The sequence below is a fragment of the Scardinius erythrophthalmus genome (assembly GCF_964197995.2).
Source record: "Scardinius erythrophthalmus genome assembly, chromosome: 15".
In the NCBI taxonomy this organism is placed as follows: Eukaryota; Metazoa; Chordata; class Actinopteri; order Cypriniformes; family Leuciscidae; genus Scardinius; species Scardinius erythrophthalmus.
The window spans coordinates 32,921,085-32,935,839 of NC_138235.1; the positions used below are offsets into that span (position 1 = coordinate 32,921,085).

A 14,755-nucleotide genomic window follows, 5' to 3' on the forward strand; every position below is an offset into this window, starting at 1 on the left:
GCTAGAGATCAGCACCTTGGACAGCGGCGCCCGTCAAATATCAGCACACTTGGATTCTCCCACGGGAGACTCGAGCAGGAGCGCGCACGGCAAGCGAGACGCTCGTAAATGAATCATTTTGATTGGGCGAGAGCGCGCCTTGGAAACAAGGGCCGTGTGTTGATGCGCACGGCAGAACGTCCATTTCGAGGATGAATCAGAGGGGAGCAGCATCAGCATCAGCATCCCCATCACATTACGATCCACAGCATCAGCCGCTCGGACTGACTATCACACCCTGCGAAGAGGGAAAATAGGCGAATCTGCGCACGGTGCCTTTTATTTTTTCCCTTTCTGGAAGCTCCATCTTCCTTTGAACGTCAACGTGGCGAGGAACCATATCGGGCCGGGAGGGGGATGGTGATGAACTTCAAATGGAGACGAGATGCTGGCATTTCCCCACTGCTCCTCAGCCAAAACTCCCATTATTATTATTATCATTGCTGTTTTTAAAACACCAACCGAATGGATTCTTCTGAGCTCTGCGTTCGGGATGGGAGGTGGCGTTGGAATATGCCAATGGGGAGATGCACAAGGAAATTATGTGAAAGCTTCGTCATGATGCCTCTGATGAACAATAAACAAAACTATAGGATTGCACCTGAATCCCACTTCCAGCTCTTTCGGATTATGTTTTTATGCTGAAGGATCCGCGACGATGACTGTATGTGGCAGCGATGCTCTGCAATAGATAAATGCCATTTTGCATCTTCCTCGTCTCTCATCCGTGCATCCAGGCTTTGGGTTGCTGGGAGTTTATGAAAATTGCATCTCTTTAGAGCTGAAACAATGCATTCCTGGCTATTCAATGCAATACCATAAGCTTATTATTGTCGACCTGTGATGATTGTAACAGCATCATCGGCCCTAACAAGCACATACATGCCATCAGACGGAAAACAACAAGCACAGAGATTTTTCTGACCAATTACCTTTGGTTTGGACACTTTCCTCTGAGGCTTTAGGGTAGCAACTGCATTTCTGCCGAATAAAATATTAATAATAGGCCTAAACGAATCAATAACAACAAAAACAATAATGCATAATAATAACAATATATAAAAATAACAACAACAATAATATAATCATTTTATATAATCATATTTTTTTCTGTTCACAATTAAACAATTTCGTTTCAGCCATATAACACACACATGTAGTCAAACATGTTCAAGAACCGGATCCGCATGTTTTTTAACGAACTGAAGGTGCTGGTTTTCATGCGATCCGGTTCTTCTCGACGCTCCGACGGTGACGCAGAGCCGAACAGACGCTCGGACAGAATGAGGGGGCTCGGGATGGGCGGCTGCGGATGGCCGCCCTTCGTTGACTGCTCCAGCCGCGATGATGAGGAAGAATACTACGGGAGCGACCCCAGGCCCAGGAGCCTGGCGTTTGAGGAGAAAGACCCGAAGCTGCAGGCGGGCCTGGACGCGGTCAGCCTCACCAGCAGCACGGCCAGCGGCATGAGGACACCCCAGTGTCGAATCTGCTTCCAAGGGCCCGAGCAGGTATACCTTTATTCCCACAATAACAAGGCCTTTGTGTGTTTTTAGTCTGTTATTGCCATATTTGCTATTTGAAATGTAAATGTTGGCGGTTGCTATACACCATATTGCACATGCTGCTTGTTATTGTTACTATAGTGAATTACTACAGCTCCACAAAGTACATGTTGGTCATCGGCATTGCTAATTTCGGTTACACTTTATTTGAAGGTGTCCGTGTTACAGTGTAATTATGCATTAAAGTACTGTGTAATATTAATTAACTACATAACCCTAGGGTTAGGGTTAGTTGCATGTAATTCTACATGATTTATAGTTATTACTAACTACATAACAAGGACACTGTAAAATGAAGTGTTTCCCTCATTTTTTGTTAATGCACTGATATAATTATGCACTTGTCCAAAATATCTCCTTGCATTATGCGCTTGTCCAAACTATATATTTTTTAATGTAAGCTAAATGCACTTACATGAACACTTGGTAACACTTTATTTTACAGTGTCATTGTTACATTTGTTACATGCAGTTGCTATAGTAAAAACTATAATAATATGCATAATTACATGCAACAAACTCTAAACCAAACCCTAATCCTAACCCTTTAGTAAGTACATGTAGTTACTTTATTCAGTATACTTAAATGTATAATTAATTAACAAAGACACCTTAAAATAAAGTGTAATTGAACACTTTAATATGATTTCTTACAATACTAAAAAAAAACTATTATACGTAGAAAAATAATTTGGTATGTGCAGCTTAAACACAGCATTTAGTTCTACAAAACATGCATAATATTGTGTTTATTAATATTGTTCTGTAGTTTTGCTTGCTTACAATAAATATAAAACATGTAAATTGTCTTAAAGTTGAAAGAAATTGTTGGTGAAGTATTGGCAACGTGTTTAGCTCGCAACACTTAACCTAATAATGCGTTTCTCTTTTGATGGGATACAGGTATGCCATTGGAGCGTGTCGATTTACAGGTTCAATATGTTCACACAATTAACCTCTCCATTGCTTTTTTATGCGCAATAGACATCTCTGTGTGGAAATGTATAGATCCTAGTGTGGATGTTAAAGCCCCGGGCAGTATGAGGCGGATTCACTTGCAATGCAAAGACAGTTGTTCATACGGCCTATAAGCTGGATCCACATGGTCTGGAAGACTGAAATGTTTGGGAAAACAATAATAATTAGTTTTTTTAATTGTAAAGATATTCAGGAGCAAAATAGATGTGCAGTGTTTTATATGGCATGATGGATGACCTGCTCGATTTGTCATCCGATGAGCTGAACGTCTGTATTAGCGTAATCAGATTCTCATGGATAAATCAGCGTGCGTTTGTATTTGGATCGTATAGGCGGAACACGGGATGGATGTTTGGTCAGCAGCCAAGCTGCGAAACAACAGATGTGCGAAACCTGTAAAGCTCGTCTGCTGCAAGTTAGCCGTAGACATCAGCTAATATGGAGAGATGTTAGTGATGTACCAACACAATCCATCTGGCAGTCCATCTGATTTTGTCAGCCTCGGTGTCTTTTTCAATGCGAGATGCGTTTGAGTGTAAGCCTGCCTCTCAGGTAGATTGTTTAGTGAGCTGTTGAAAGTGCCGGACTGACAGAAGAAAAACAGCCACTAGAATAAAGGCATAAGGAGTTCGCTGTCAGGATTTTAGGGTCTGTCTGAGTCATTCATTGTTATTGTTTAGATGGTCATAACTGCACCAGTTGGCAGAACTAAAGCGATAGGTCAACCAAAAATGGCATTTCTGTCATTTACTTACACTTAAGTCATTCCAAACCTACATGACTTTGTGCAAAAAAAAAAAAAAAGCAAAAAAAAAAATATAGAGATTTTTGAGGAACATTGTACTCTAAAACAACATTGGACCCCATTGACTTTCATTGCAAAAAAAAAAAAAAAACATTTAAAAAAACAATTAAAAGCATATTTCTACATTGGTGTCCAGTTAAAATTAGCTGTATATTTTTCTGAATTTTTAATTGTATTACAATATTTCACTATATTATTGTAGATATTTTACCAATGCCTAATTCTGTTTTGGGAGGTTCTTAAAAAAAATGAAATGAACTATAATATAATTTAGAAATAATATTTAATATTTAAAATATAATATTTTAGAATATTTTTCCCTGTTTGCTACCTTTGACATCACCTCTCAAGATAATTTTTTAGAAAATTGCCTGTGCTATTTAGGGCTGTAAGATATAGGGGAAAAAAATGCAATTGTGATTAAAAATGCAATAAAAAGCTTTATCTGAGAGCAGGCATCTAATTTTTTTAGTAAAAAAAAAAGCATTATTTATGAATAATTTTCACAATATTCATTAAAATATGAAAAAAAAAATTGCACTGTTGATCACACTAGTCTACTTTAATGTAACATATGTGTACATGAACATAACATGCTCCTGAAAACTAAATATTTCTCTTATTTTCAGTCTCTCCCATTCATTTTCAATGGCCGTCCATTTTTGACCCGGAACACCACAAGTGTGACTATGTGCCATTTTGTACAAAATAAAAGCATTTCAAAACAAACTTCCTGGTGAAACAATAAAATTTGTCCATATTTTTTTTCATATTTCCAAAATTATTCATAAATAATGATTTTTTTACAAAAAAAAAAAAAGATACCTACTCTCAGATAAATGAGGCCTACGATTAATCAGAGCCAAGTAAAAATACAAAACTAGTCCTAACTGAAAGAAACAAGTTGACAAAAAGATTCAATCCAATATTGGGTGATAATATAGCATAACAAGTGATTTATAAGCTATTTTTTGTAGACCGGTGATTTTTGACCGGGAACATCACAAGTGTACTTTAAAATGTTCAAACATAATTTTTATTTCCACAGTAAAATTATATTTATTTATTTTATTAAAATTAAAATTATTATTATTTTTTATTCATTTACTGTAAGTTTAATGAAATTTAAGAATATATATATTTTTTTTTTTATAATTTTTTTATATATTTTAATTGACTCATAATAATAAACTTTTTATTTATTAATAATATATTTTTTCCAGATTTTTATTGTGGACACAGTAGATCCAACTGTTTGTTTTTCACGTACGGGACTGACTCAATAGTGCCGAGTAAATGTCTGATCTCTTGGCCGGCTTCTGTGTTTAACAGACAAATTGAAATGAACACATTATAAATCTGTGTTTCTTCTCAGAATCAATAGTGATTATTAAGCTTAAAGTGGTTCTGATTCTAGTCACACCTCAAAATTGCATTTAGACACGCTGGTTCCACAGTTAAAGAATCGATGCAATTAATGATCACAGATTGCTTTCCCCCTTTTTCTTCTATTATGCCGCAGTACTTCAGAAGCCATTCAGTCTTTCTCTAAAGATTATATCATTCTTACAGTCCTTTATCTCTGCCCCACAGCTGGACATCCTGTTCTTTATCCTCCACTTGTTATTCACATTGGATCTATTGTATGTTCTCTTGGCAGCTCTCTAAATGCTGTACTCTTACATGTGTAATGTTTGTTGATTAATGGTTTCTTCTTGCTAAATATACCTGGCACAGTCATTTTCAGTGGTTTTGCTGGATGCTGTATTATTAGTGGCTCTTGCTCATACTTACGGTTGAGGATTTGAACAAACCCCTAATCTTAGATATCATTTTTCTAGAAAATTGCACATGCTAGTTAGGGCTGCAAAGTCTAGGTAAAAAAAAAATGTTTTTCAGCTACAGGTTTGCTATGCTTGTTTGTAGGGCTGCACAATTTGGCCAAAACTGTGTGATTATATTATATCAATATGAAAATATAATAATATTAATATAAATACTTTTTTTTAAATACCCCATTTTATTTTACAGTGAAATATTACAATAGTAATATGTATTATTTTGTTTAATATTTTATATCAATATGACAATAATATTCATAATAATAACAATAATAATAATAATATAATAATTATTTGTGTTATTATTATGATTATTATATATTTTATATATTTATTTTACTGTGAAATACCACAATAGTGATATTTATTATTTTGCTTATTTTATATCAACATATTGATATAATAATAATAATTATTATTATTATTAGTAATAAATATTCAATATATTTATAAATATTTTTTATTTCACAGTGAAATATTATAGTATTTATCATTTTGTTTAATATTTTTATCAATATAACAATATAAGAATAGTAGTAAAAATAATAAATAATAATAATATAATATTATTATTATTATTTTTTCTAAAAATACTCATACTTATTTTACAGTAAAATATTTCAACATTAATATTTATTATTTTGTTTAATATTTGTATTTAATAATAATAATAATAATAACATATTTATAGCTGTCTTAATTAGTTTTCAAACATTAAACCATCAAGCTTTTATTTTGGCGGAAGACTGCAGGGAAAGCTTCTTAAAGCTTTTCCTTTGTTGACAACAGCCTAGCAACCGCATAGCAACCACAGAATGTACCAGAGTGACAGTTTGCAAAAGCTGCTGCTAATTTCTCAAAAGCTTTTTTCCCAACAATCCTGGAGCTGCAGGACTTTCAGAGGTGTGTATTGATTGAGTGTCTGGAGCAGTAGTGGAGAGAATAACTCACCCGTCGTCTTTTAACTGCACTCTCTTCAGATCCTCCACACGCTCATAAGTCTGGGGTCCAAAGCTCACGTCAGCAGCCGCATGCACACTGTGTCCCTGATCGATTTATCATTTGTAATGGCGGACAGGTTCATGAGTAATATCTCATTTACGTAAATCAACTGGACCACAGCACTGTCCTGGTGGGCAGTCCAGTCATGAGGATCGTTGGTTCTGCGGCTGTAATGCAGCTTTAGAAGGCAACCGATGTCAGCTTTCAGCAGATGTGTTGTGTCGTGATCCCGCTGGACGCTCACGTGATCTTCTGAGACTCTGGAAACCAACGTCTTTGTTTGGAAGCACTGGACGAAATTAAATCGGAATGATTGTTTATGTTAGTCATATATGCAGGAATATAAAACAGGAAAAGTAGTTTCATCTGTAATGTTTTATTACACAAATCTCTTGGTTACTTGATTCTGATTGGTCAGTTGAACAGTTCAACATGTTTTCAACATTAATAATAATCAGAAATGTTTCTTGATCTGCAAAACATCATATTAGAATGATTTCTGGGGGATCATGTGACACTAGACAGGAGTAGTGATGCTGAAAATACAGTGTTTCTATAGCAGGAATAAATTAGCCTTTGTTTTATAATATATTCATACAGAAAACTGATATTTTACATTGTAATAATATTTCGCAATATTATGATTTTTACTGTATTTTTGATTAAATAAATGCAGCTTAGGTGGGCATAAGAACTTTTTTCAAAAACATAAAAAATATTCTTAGTTACCAACCCCAAACTTTTGATTGGTAGAGTATTATTTTGGTAACACATTAGTTTAGTCCAATTCTCACTATGAACTAGTTGCTTATTAGCATGCATATTACTAGGATATTGGCTGTTTATTAGTGCTTAAAAAGCACATATTATTCTGCATGACCATAATCTACATGCCTTAATCCTACACAATACCTAAACATAACAACTACCTTACTATTAATAAGAAGTAATTAGGAGTTTATTGAGGCTAAAGCCGTAGTTAATAGTGAGAATTGGACCCTAATCTAAAGTGTGACCACATTTTTTAATTATTGAAAAATACAAGATATATTAGCATTGGTTACACTTTATTTAAAGGTGTTATTATAAATTTAAGTACTGTGTAATAATTACTTACTATAAGGTTAGGATTAGGGGTTGGTTTAGGGTTAGTTGCAATGTAATTATGCATAATATATAGTTATTACTACAGTATGTAACATGTGTTACCATAGCATTTCCAGTTCAGTTCACGTCTACATGTCCAAATAAAGCTGAATATGCAGCTGGAAATAATGCAGGTCTGGGACTTAATTGTGTTGCTCGGGATTTGACCGGATCATAATAGTTAGGCTATGATATTTTATTTCTTCCCACTCACAGCCTTGGTGACACCAGCAGAAAAGAGGCTATTTCAGAGGCAGAGAAAGTTATTATGATTGACAAAAACATATTTTCCTGGAACAATAGACCTTATGTAGCTCCGCCTCTTTTCAGCTCTGCGCTCGTTGAGTTCTGTCTGACGGGTTTGTATTTCCACAGCATCTTACGGGTTTTTAAAGTCTTCCCGGTCTACTGACATTTGTTATGGCATCCGCTTCAAGCATTACAAAGCTCATGATATCTATAGTTAACTCTTCAATAAGTAAATCCACTTCACCAGTTGTTGAATCACTCTTCAACAGCGGTGCCATAGAAATATACAGAGTTACCGCAAAAACGGAAGTTCAAAGAAGTTCGGCGCTCTTGTTTCTCTAGTCTAGTGCATACGGTCTATAAGTCCAGGAACGTTTATTACAATAGTAAATAGTATCGTGTTTTGATTGTGCTCTCTCATGCCTGCAGGGGGAGCTGTTGAGCCCATGCCGCTGCGACGGCTCCGTGCGCTGCACACACCAGCCCTGCCTCATCCGCTGGATCAGTGAGAGAGGATCCTGGAGCTGCGAGCTCTGCTACTTCAAGTACCAAGTCCTGGCCATCAGCACCAAGAACCCGCTGCAGGTGAAGCGTCAGTTTGTGAAGTATCTGGGTCAGGGCTAAGCACTGGCTAGCATCTCTATTTATAGGCTTCTACAAGCAAAGCAAGAAAATGCCATCTTATGGTGTGTTTTTTTAATGTTGTGTGTTTCAGTGGCAGGCGATTTCTCTGACGGTGATCGAGAAGGTGCAGATCGCCGCCATTATCCTGGGCTCTCTCTTCCTCATCGCCAGTATCTCGTGGCTGGTGTGGTCTTCTCTCAGCCCGTCCGCCAAGTGGCAGCGCCAGGACCTGCTCTTCCAGATCTGCTACGGCATGTACGGCTTCATGGACATCGTGTGCATAGGTGAGAAGTACAACCACATGGATAAATCAGTGCAAACACACGTTTAGGACCTCTCTTTGACTTCCCATATATAGACTAATATACACACATTTGCATATACGTATGATTGGATATGTGTAAATGTAAATTTGTTCTGGGAAAATGATGGGAACTCTTTACGATAAGGTTAACAGTAGTTAATGCCTTAGGTATCTTGAACTAACAATGAAAGATAGATGGTTACCATGTTTAAATGGTTATGTTAATTTCTACATATGTTGATATATTGTAACATTACAATGAAACAATATGTATTTTGTGAACAGTAAATAGTATAAATATAATACTATTGTTAATAACTTTCATGATACTTTCGTTAACAATACATGAACTGATGATACTTATGTTCATTTATGCAATATATTATGTAAAATTGTTTTTATATTATTAAAAATTATGTTCATATAATTTTAAATGCACACTTATATATGTATATATCATTTGTAATCATTTTAATATAGTAAAGCATTAGGTATCTTGAACTAACAATGAACTATACTTTTTAAGCATTTATTAATCTTGGTTTGGTGCTAATTTCTACATACACTAATAATGTCAATATTACAAAATAATAAGTTTGAGTATATTGTGAATGAACATCAGTTAAGTTATTTATAGTAATATTCAAATTAATACAAAATAATTTAATTTAATTAAAAAAATGTAAATGGTAATTTACATAAACATTATATATTGTAATATATTTTTAATTTATATAAACATCATTTTAATAATATTTGAAAAAGTAATTAGTACTTTTTTCATTTATGTAACGTATGTTACACGTATGATCATTTATGTTATGTAATGTTACTATGTAAAATACAATGCATATAAAAAAAATTGTATTTATTTTTTATTTTTTAATATTAAAAAGTATTGTTTATATAAATTAAAATATATAAACTATTATTTTTATATTCTTCAATAATATTAATATACTATCAATAACATGAACTCAGGTTAATTTGTGTCATATATATATATATATATATGAATAAATGCTGTTAGACATCTTGTTCATTGTTAGTTCATGATTCCTAGTGCATTTTCTCATGTTGCCTAAGCAATTGAACCTTTTTGTAAAGTGTTGTCGAATCAATAAGTAACATCCCCTAATCTATAATTCCCCACAGGCCTTATTATCCACGAGGGCTCATCCGTGTACAGAATCTTCAAGCGATGGCAAGCTGTAAACCAGCAGTGGAAAGTATTGAACTATGAGAAGGCGAAGGACTTGGGAGACCCGCTGAGCTCCAGCAGTAAGGCAGGCAACCGCGGCTCACGCAGCAACACGCACGGCCTGGCCAGCGGCAGCAGGGGGGGCCAGCGAGTGCGCAGGTTAAGGACTATCCTCAACCACCACTGCGGATACACCATCCTCCACATCCTCAGTCAACTGCGGCCCAGCGACCCGCGGCTCGGCACCGCCACCAACCGCGAGGTGGTCATGCGGGTCACGACCGTATGAGGTCGGACCGGAGAGGGGGGATAAAAAGATGCCACCGCGTTTCAGGCTCCAAGCGCCTTTTCCTGGAAAAGACAGTCTCGCGATGCCAGGATGATCGCGATTTTTTCCTTGCGTAACGTCTCACTTCGACTTTTTAAACGGACAGGAGCGCGACGAACAATGCGTAAGACATTGGCGCCATTAATTCCTGGAGTTTCTATTGGCGAGACTCTCATGATCTAGCACACAATTGCATTTTTAGTTCGATTTCCTCGCTGGTGTTGTTTTTTTATCGATGCGGTTTTTAAAACTTTTTGATTTTCTAAGGGAGAATGGCACATGAAGTGACACCGACATGTGATGTATATGGCGACTCATATGGACCTATTGTAAATGATGTTTACCGATGCTTCTGACGCAGCAAGAAAGCCAACCATAACCAAACGATCACGACACAATAACCAGGGAAACGAATTGTTACATACTAAAATATATCAAAGGGGAGGGTGCAATAAGACATAATAAGATTATACAGAGAATAAAAAGGAAACATTTAAAAGAATTTGATCTTCTCTGCAATAAAGACACCTGTACATTTTACAGTGACCTTTGCATGAGGGTAGAGTTTTATGCCTCCTCGACACATGGACATGATGAATTTGTTTTATTCAGAATGGTGCTCGTTTGAATAAACACTACTATTCATCTGCTGTTTGTGAAATGCATCTTCGCACAAAGGCTTTTGTTCGTTTAAGTGGGTTACAGACACACACCTACAGTAGCCTCCACTACTTTTTTGTTTGCGGTTTGGAAGGTTCGCATACAGAGCTTTCAGTTGAATATGAACACCAGTGAATTACAATCATTTTTTAGCATAATGCGCAAATAACATTGCTAATTGCACCTTGATTTGAAAGGACATTTGATTAGCCTTAGTATCCAAAATGCAATGAGTTGAGCACAAACAGGATTCAAAAGAATATAATTGCATGATTTATTTAATAAAGCGGTTAGAAATTCATTAAAACTTACCTCTTAAAAGAAATTCCAGGAGCTCAATTGACAAAATGTGTTTCATAATGTTGATTATTATATTATTTAAAAAAATCAATGTGCCCTCATAATCTTTATAATAACTTCCCCTCCCTTTTTTCTTTCTCTGATGACGTGTTTACTGCCATGTGGGCGGGGCAACCTGTCACTCACATGAGTTCCACCAATAGCAAACCACAACCATCCAATCAATTTCCCATGGACAAAATCAAGTTCAGAGAAGCCGTTTCACTCGATATTACAATAGTGAAGAAAACACTTTCACAACTTCTGTGTCATGCCGACTTTAAAGGAAAATTCTGAGTGCAATATGTTACGGATAATTGACAAAATGTGTTGCATAATGTTGATTACCATGATTTTTTTTTTGTGGAAATCAACATTATGTAGAGCATTGCGTCAATTGGACTTAACATATTGAACCTGGAAGTTTCCTTTAACAAGTCATTTTATTTTTGTCAGTGTAAAGGTGTCACGTTTACCACTGTTCTGTGAATGTTCTCAAGCGAAATCCAGTCATTTCAATAGGAATCCACACACAGGAAAGCTTTGAAGATTTCAAGTTGGTCATACAGATTTGTTGCGTTAACCAACATAAATATGCTTGGTTTGAAAGCGACTTCTGTGTGAGCTGTGCTTTGTTCATCGCTACACTATTTATTTCCTACGAAATTTTGCTAAAGTGACGGTGTTTCAAACAGTAGCAGTCTATGGAAGCCACGGAAAAGAATAAAAAAGGAAATTTTGAGTTTATATCCCACAATTCTAAGAAGAAAATCAGAACTGAAAGATATAAACTCAATATTCTGTCCTTTTACCTTTGAATTGTGACTCTCACACGCTTTTCAAAACCTTTTCCTCTCTCAGTCCTCCTCCCGCTCCATAATCAAACCTAAAACAGCTGACGACTTTGTCACATTCTTTATAAATAAAACAACCATCAGCAGCCAATTTTCCACACCACAAACTGAAACACACATCTTAACAGCTAACACACACATTCCCCCCTCCTCCTCTCCGCTCTCGGAGGCAAAAGTCTCCAAGCTTATCCTTTGCAATCCCACTACTACCTGTCCGTTTGATCCCATTTCTTCTTCAGTTGTACCTGCACTCACTCACATCATCTACACCTCTATTTACGCTGGTACATTTCACACAGATTTTACGCAGGCTCGGATAACCCAATTGCTTGAGAAACCCACCCTAAATTCAGCACTTTTAGAAAACTACAGATCCCTTCTTCCATTTATTGCTAAGACACTTGAACGAGTCGCGTTCACCCAAGTGTATTCCTTTCTTACACAGAACAACCTCCTGGATAACAATCAGTCTGGTTTCAAAAGCGGACACTCAACTGAGACGGCCCTGCTCTCGGTTATTGAAGCTCTGAGACTGGCAAGAGCAGCTAAAATCCTCAGTACTCATCTTGCTGGATCTGTCTGCTGTTTTCACACAGTTAACCACCAGATCCTCCTGTCAATCTTAAAAATGAAGGGCATCTCAGGAACCGCACTCCAGTGGTTGAAGTCAGCTCTCTCAGTGTCGTGGAAGGGTGAGGTGTCTAAGTCGCAACATCTAGCTACTGGGGTGCCTCAGGGCTCAGTGCTTGGACCACTTCTCTTCTCCATCTATATGTCATCACTAGGATCTGTCATTCAGAAACATGGTTTTTCCTATCACTGCTATGCTGATGACACCCAACTCTACCTCTCATTCCAACCAGAGGTTTTGACGGTAGCTTTTCACATCTCAGCCTGCCTGACAGACATTTCTTGCTGGATGAGGGACTGCCATCTTTAACTCAGCCTTGCAAAGACAAAACTACTTGTGGTCTCAGCCAACCCAACACTTCATCACAACTTCTTTATTCATCTAGGTTGGTCAACCATAACACAGAAACCAGAAAGCCAGAAACCTTGGAGTTGTGATTGAACTTCACAGACCACATTGCATATGTGCGAGTTATTCTGCAAGTGAACGGCGCCTTGTGGTGCCATCCCAAAAAGGCACAAAATCACTTTCACAGACCTTTTCGGAATTCCCTGCCAAACTTAAAGGAGAACTCCGGTCAATTTTAACATTGAGCTCATTTTTTTGTAAATTTGGAGTGCTGTCAGTACAGAGAACAACGACAGAAATCGGTGTTGCCTACACCGTGTTATCCTCTTTTTAAAATTTGCACCCTGTTGACTTCAATGGGGCAAGTAAACCTGCTTTTAGCCTCTTAACATCCTTGATGTGTCATTACAAGTGCACAGAAAATGTGAGTGATTCCTTCAGAGTGAACACGGGTGAATCTGACTGCAGTAGATGTGAAAGATATGTATAAAAATGATGTTATTTCAGCCAGCGCACATACCTGTATTTATTTCCTGTTTTCGGTCGAAGACCACAGTAATCAATTGTCGAGTTCACACGCATAGGTTTAGTTACCTATGATCACGCGTGTGAACTCGACAATCGATTACTGTGGCCTTCGACCGAAAACAGGAAATAAATACAGGTATGTGCGCTGGCTGAAATAACATCATTTTTATACATATCTTTCACATCTACTGCAGTCAGATTCACCCGTGTTCACTCTGAAGGAATCACTCACATTTTCTGTGCACTTGTAATGACACATCAAGGATGTTAAGAGGCTAAAAGCAGGTTTACTTGCCCCATTGAAGTCAACAGGGTGCAAATTTTAAAAAGAGGATAACACGGTGTAGGCAACACCGATTTCTGTCGTTGTTCCCTGTACTGACAGCACTCCAAATTTACAAAAAAATGAGCTCAATGTTAAAATTGACCAGAGTTCTCCTTTAACCTAACAAACACAGGTAGTGTTGTACAACAGGTGCAATTTATATGATATTACATAGAATATTTTCATGGATCATCGCTTAACAATGAGCTGTTTTGCAGTTTCAACCCTCTCAGGTAAAAACACTTGTGAAGCCAACAAACAAATCTCACACTGTGTCTTGACCTTGATCCGATGCATCTTTGCTTTAGCGCTTCATAGATTATCACTCCAGGTTCCAAGCATGAGGTCCCCTGGGTGCCACTATCATTGGGCGGCCCTTGCAGAGGTCACAGCGCTGCAGGGAGGACATCTGTCACAAACGTTCACCTGGCAGATGTGTGTCAACGCCAGAAACCCACTGCGAGTCCTCTCACAATGTCACACCACTGAAACATCCAGACAGCAGCACCAGTGTCTAAAGAGTTTAAAAGATGTTCTGAGATTAGAATGTGTAGTCATTGCGTTCAACCGTATGCTTATATTTACTTAGGATTTAAAGATCTTGGCAAGCAAATTGCTTAAAATTTGGCTTTACTTGGAGCAAATTAGTATTTACAAATGCAAATGGTCCATGGAACCATTCAGGAGCTACATTCAGGAAAAAGGCATTCGAATTTAAGAAAAAAAGGGGTAATTGTGTCTTTATATCTCGCAATTCTGAGTTTACATGTCACAGTTATGAAAACAAAATGAATTGCAGGATATAAACTCGCAATTGTGAGTCATAATTCTGAGAGAAAAAGTCACAATTTCTTTTTGTATTTTTTATTCTGTGGGGGAAACAAGCTTCCAAAGGTCTCATTAGTTAACATTAGTTTAACGAATTAACCAACAATGAGCAATACATTTGTTAGTTTTTATCTTCGTTAATGTTAGTTAATAAAAATAC

At 36.8% G+C, this 14,755-nt stretch overlaps 1 protein-coding gene across 1 annotated transcript; it reads left to right on the forward strand.

Annotated features, from left to right (window-relative positions):
- Nucleotides 1–1,205: 1,205 nt before the first annotated feature.
- marchf9 (membrane-associated ring finger (C3HC4) 9) lies at nt 1,206–10,732 on the forward strand (the record flags this gene model as incomplete). Its single annotated transcript, XM_081385844.1, has 4 exons — nt 1,206–1,550; nt 8,055–8,210; nt 8,341–8,533; nt 9,709–10,732. The coding sequence occupies 4 exons, from the start codon at nt 1,206–1,208 to the stop codon at nt 10,041–10,043; spliced, it is 1,029 nt and encodes a 342-aa protein (XP_081241970.1). The 3' UTR covers nt 10,044–10,732.
- Nucleotides 10,733–14,755: the final 4,023 nt, after the last annotated feature.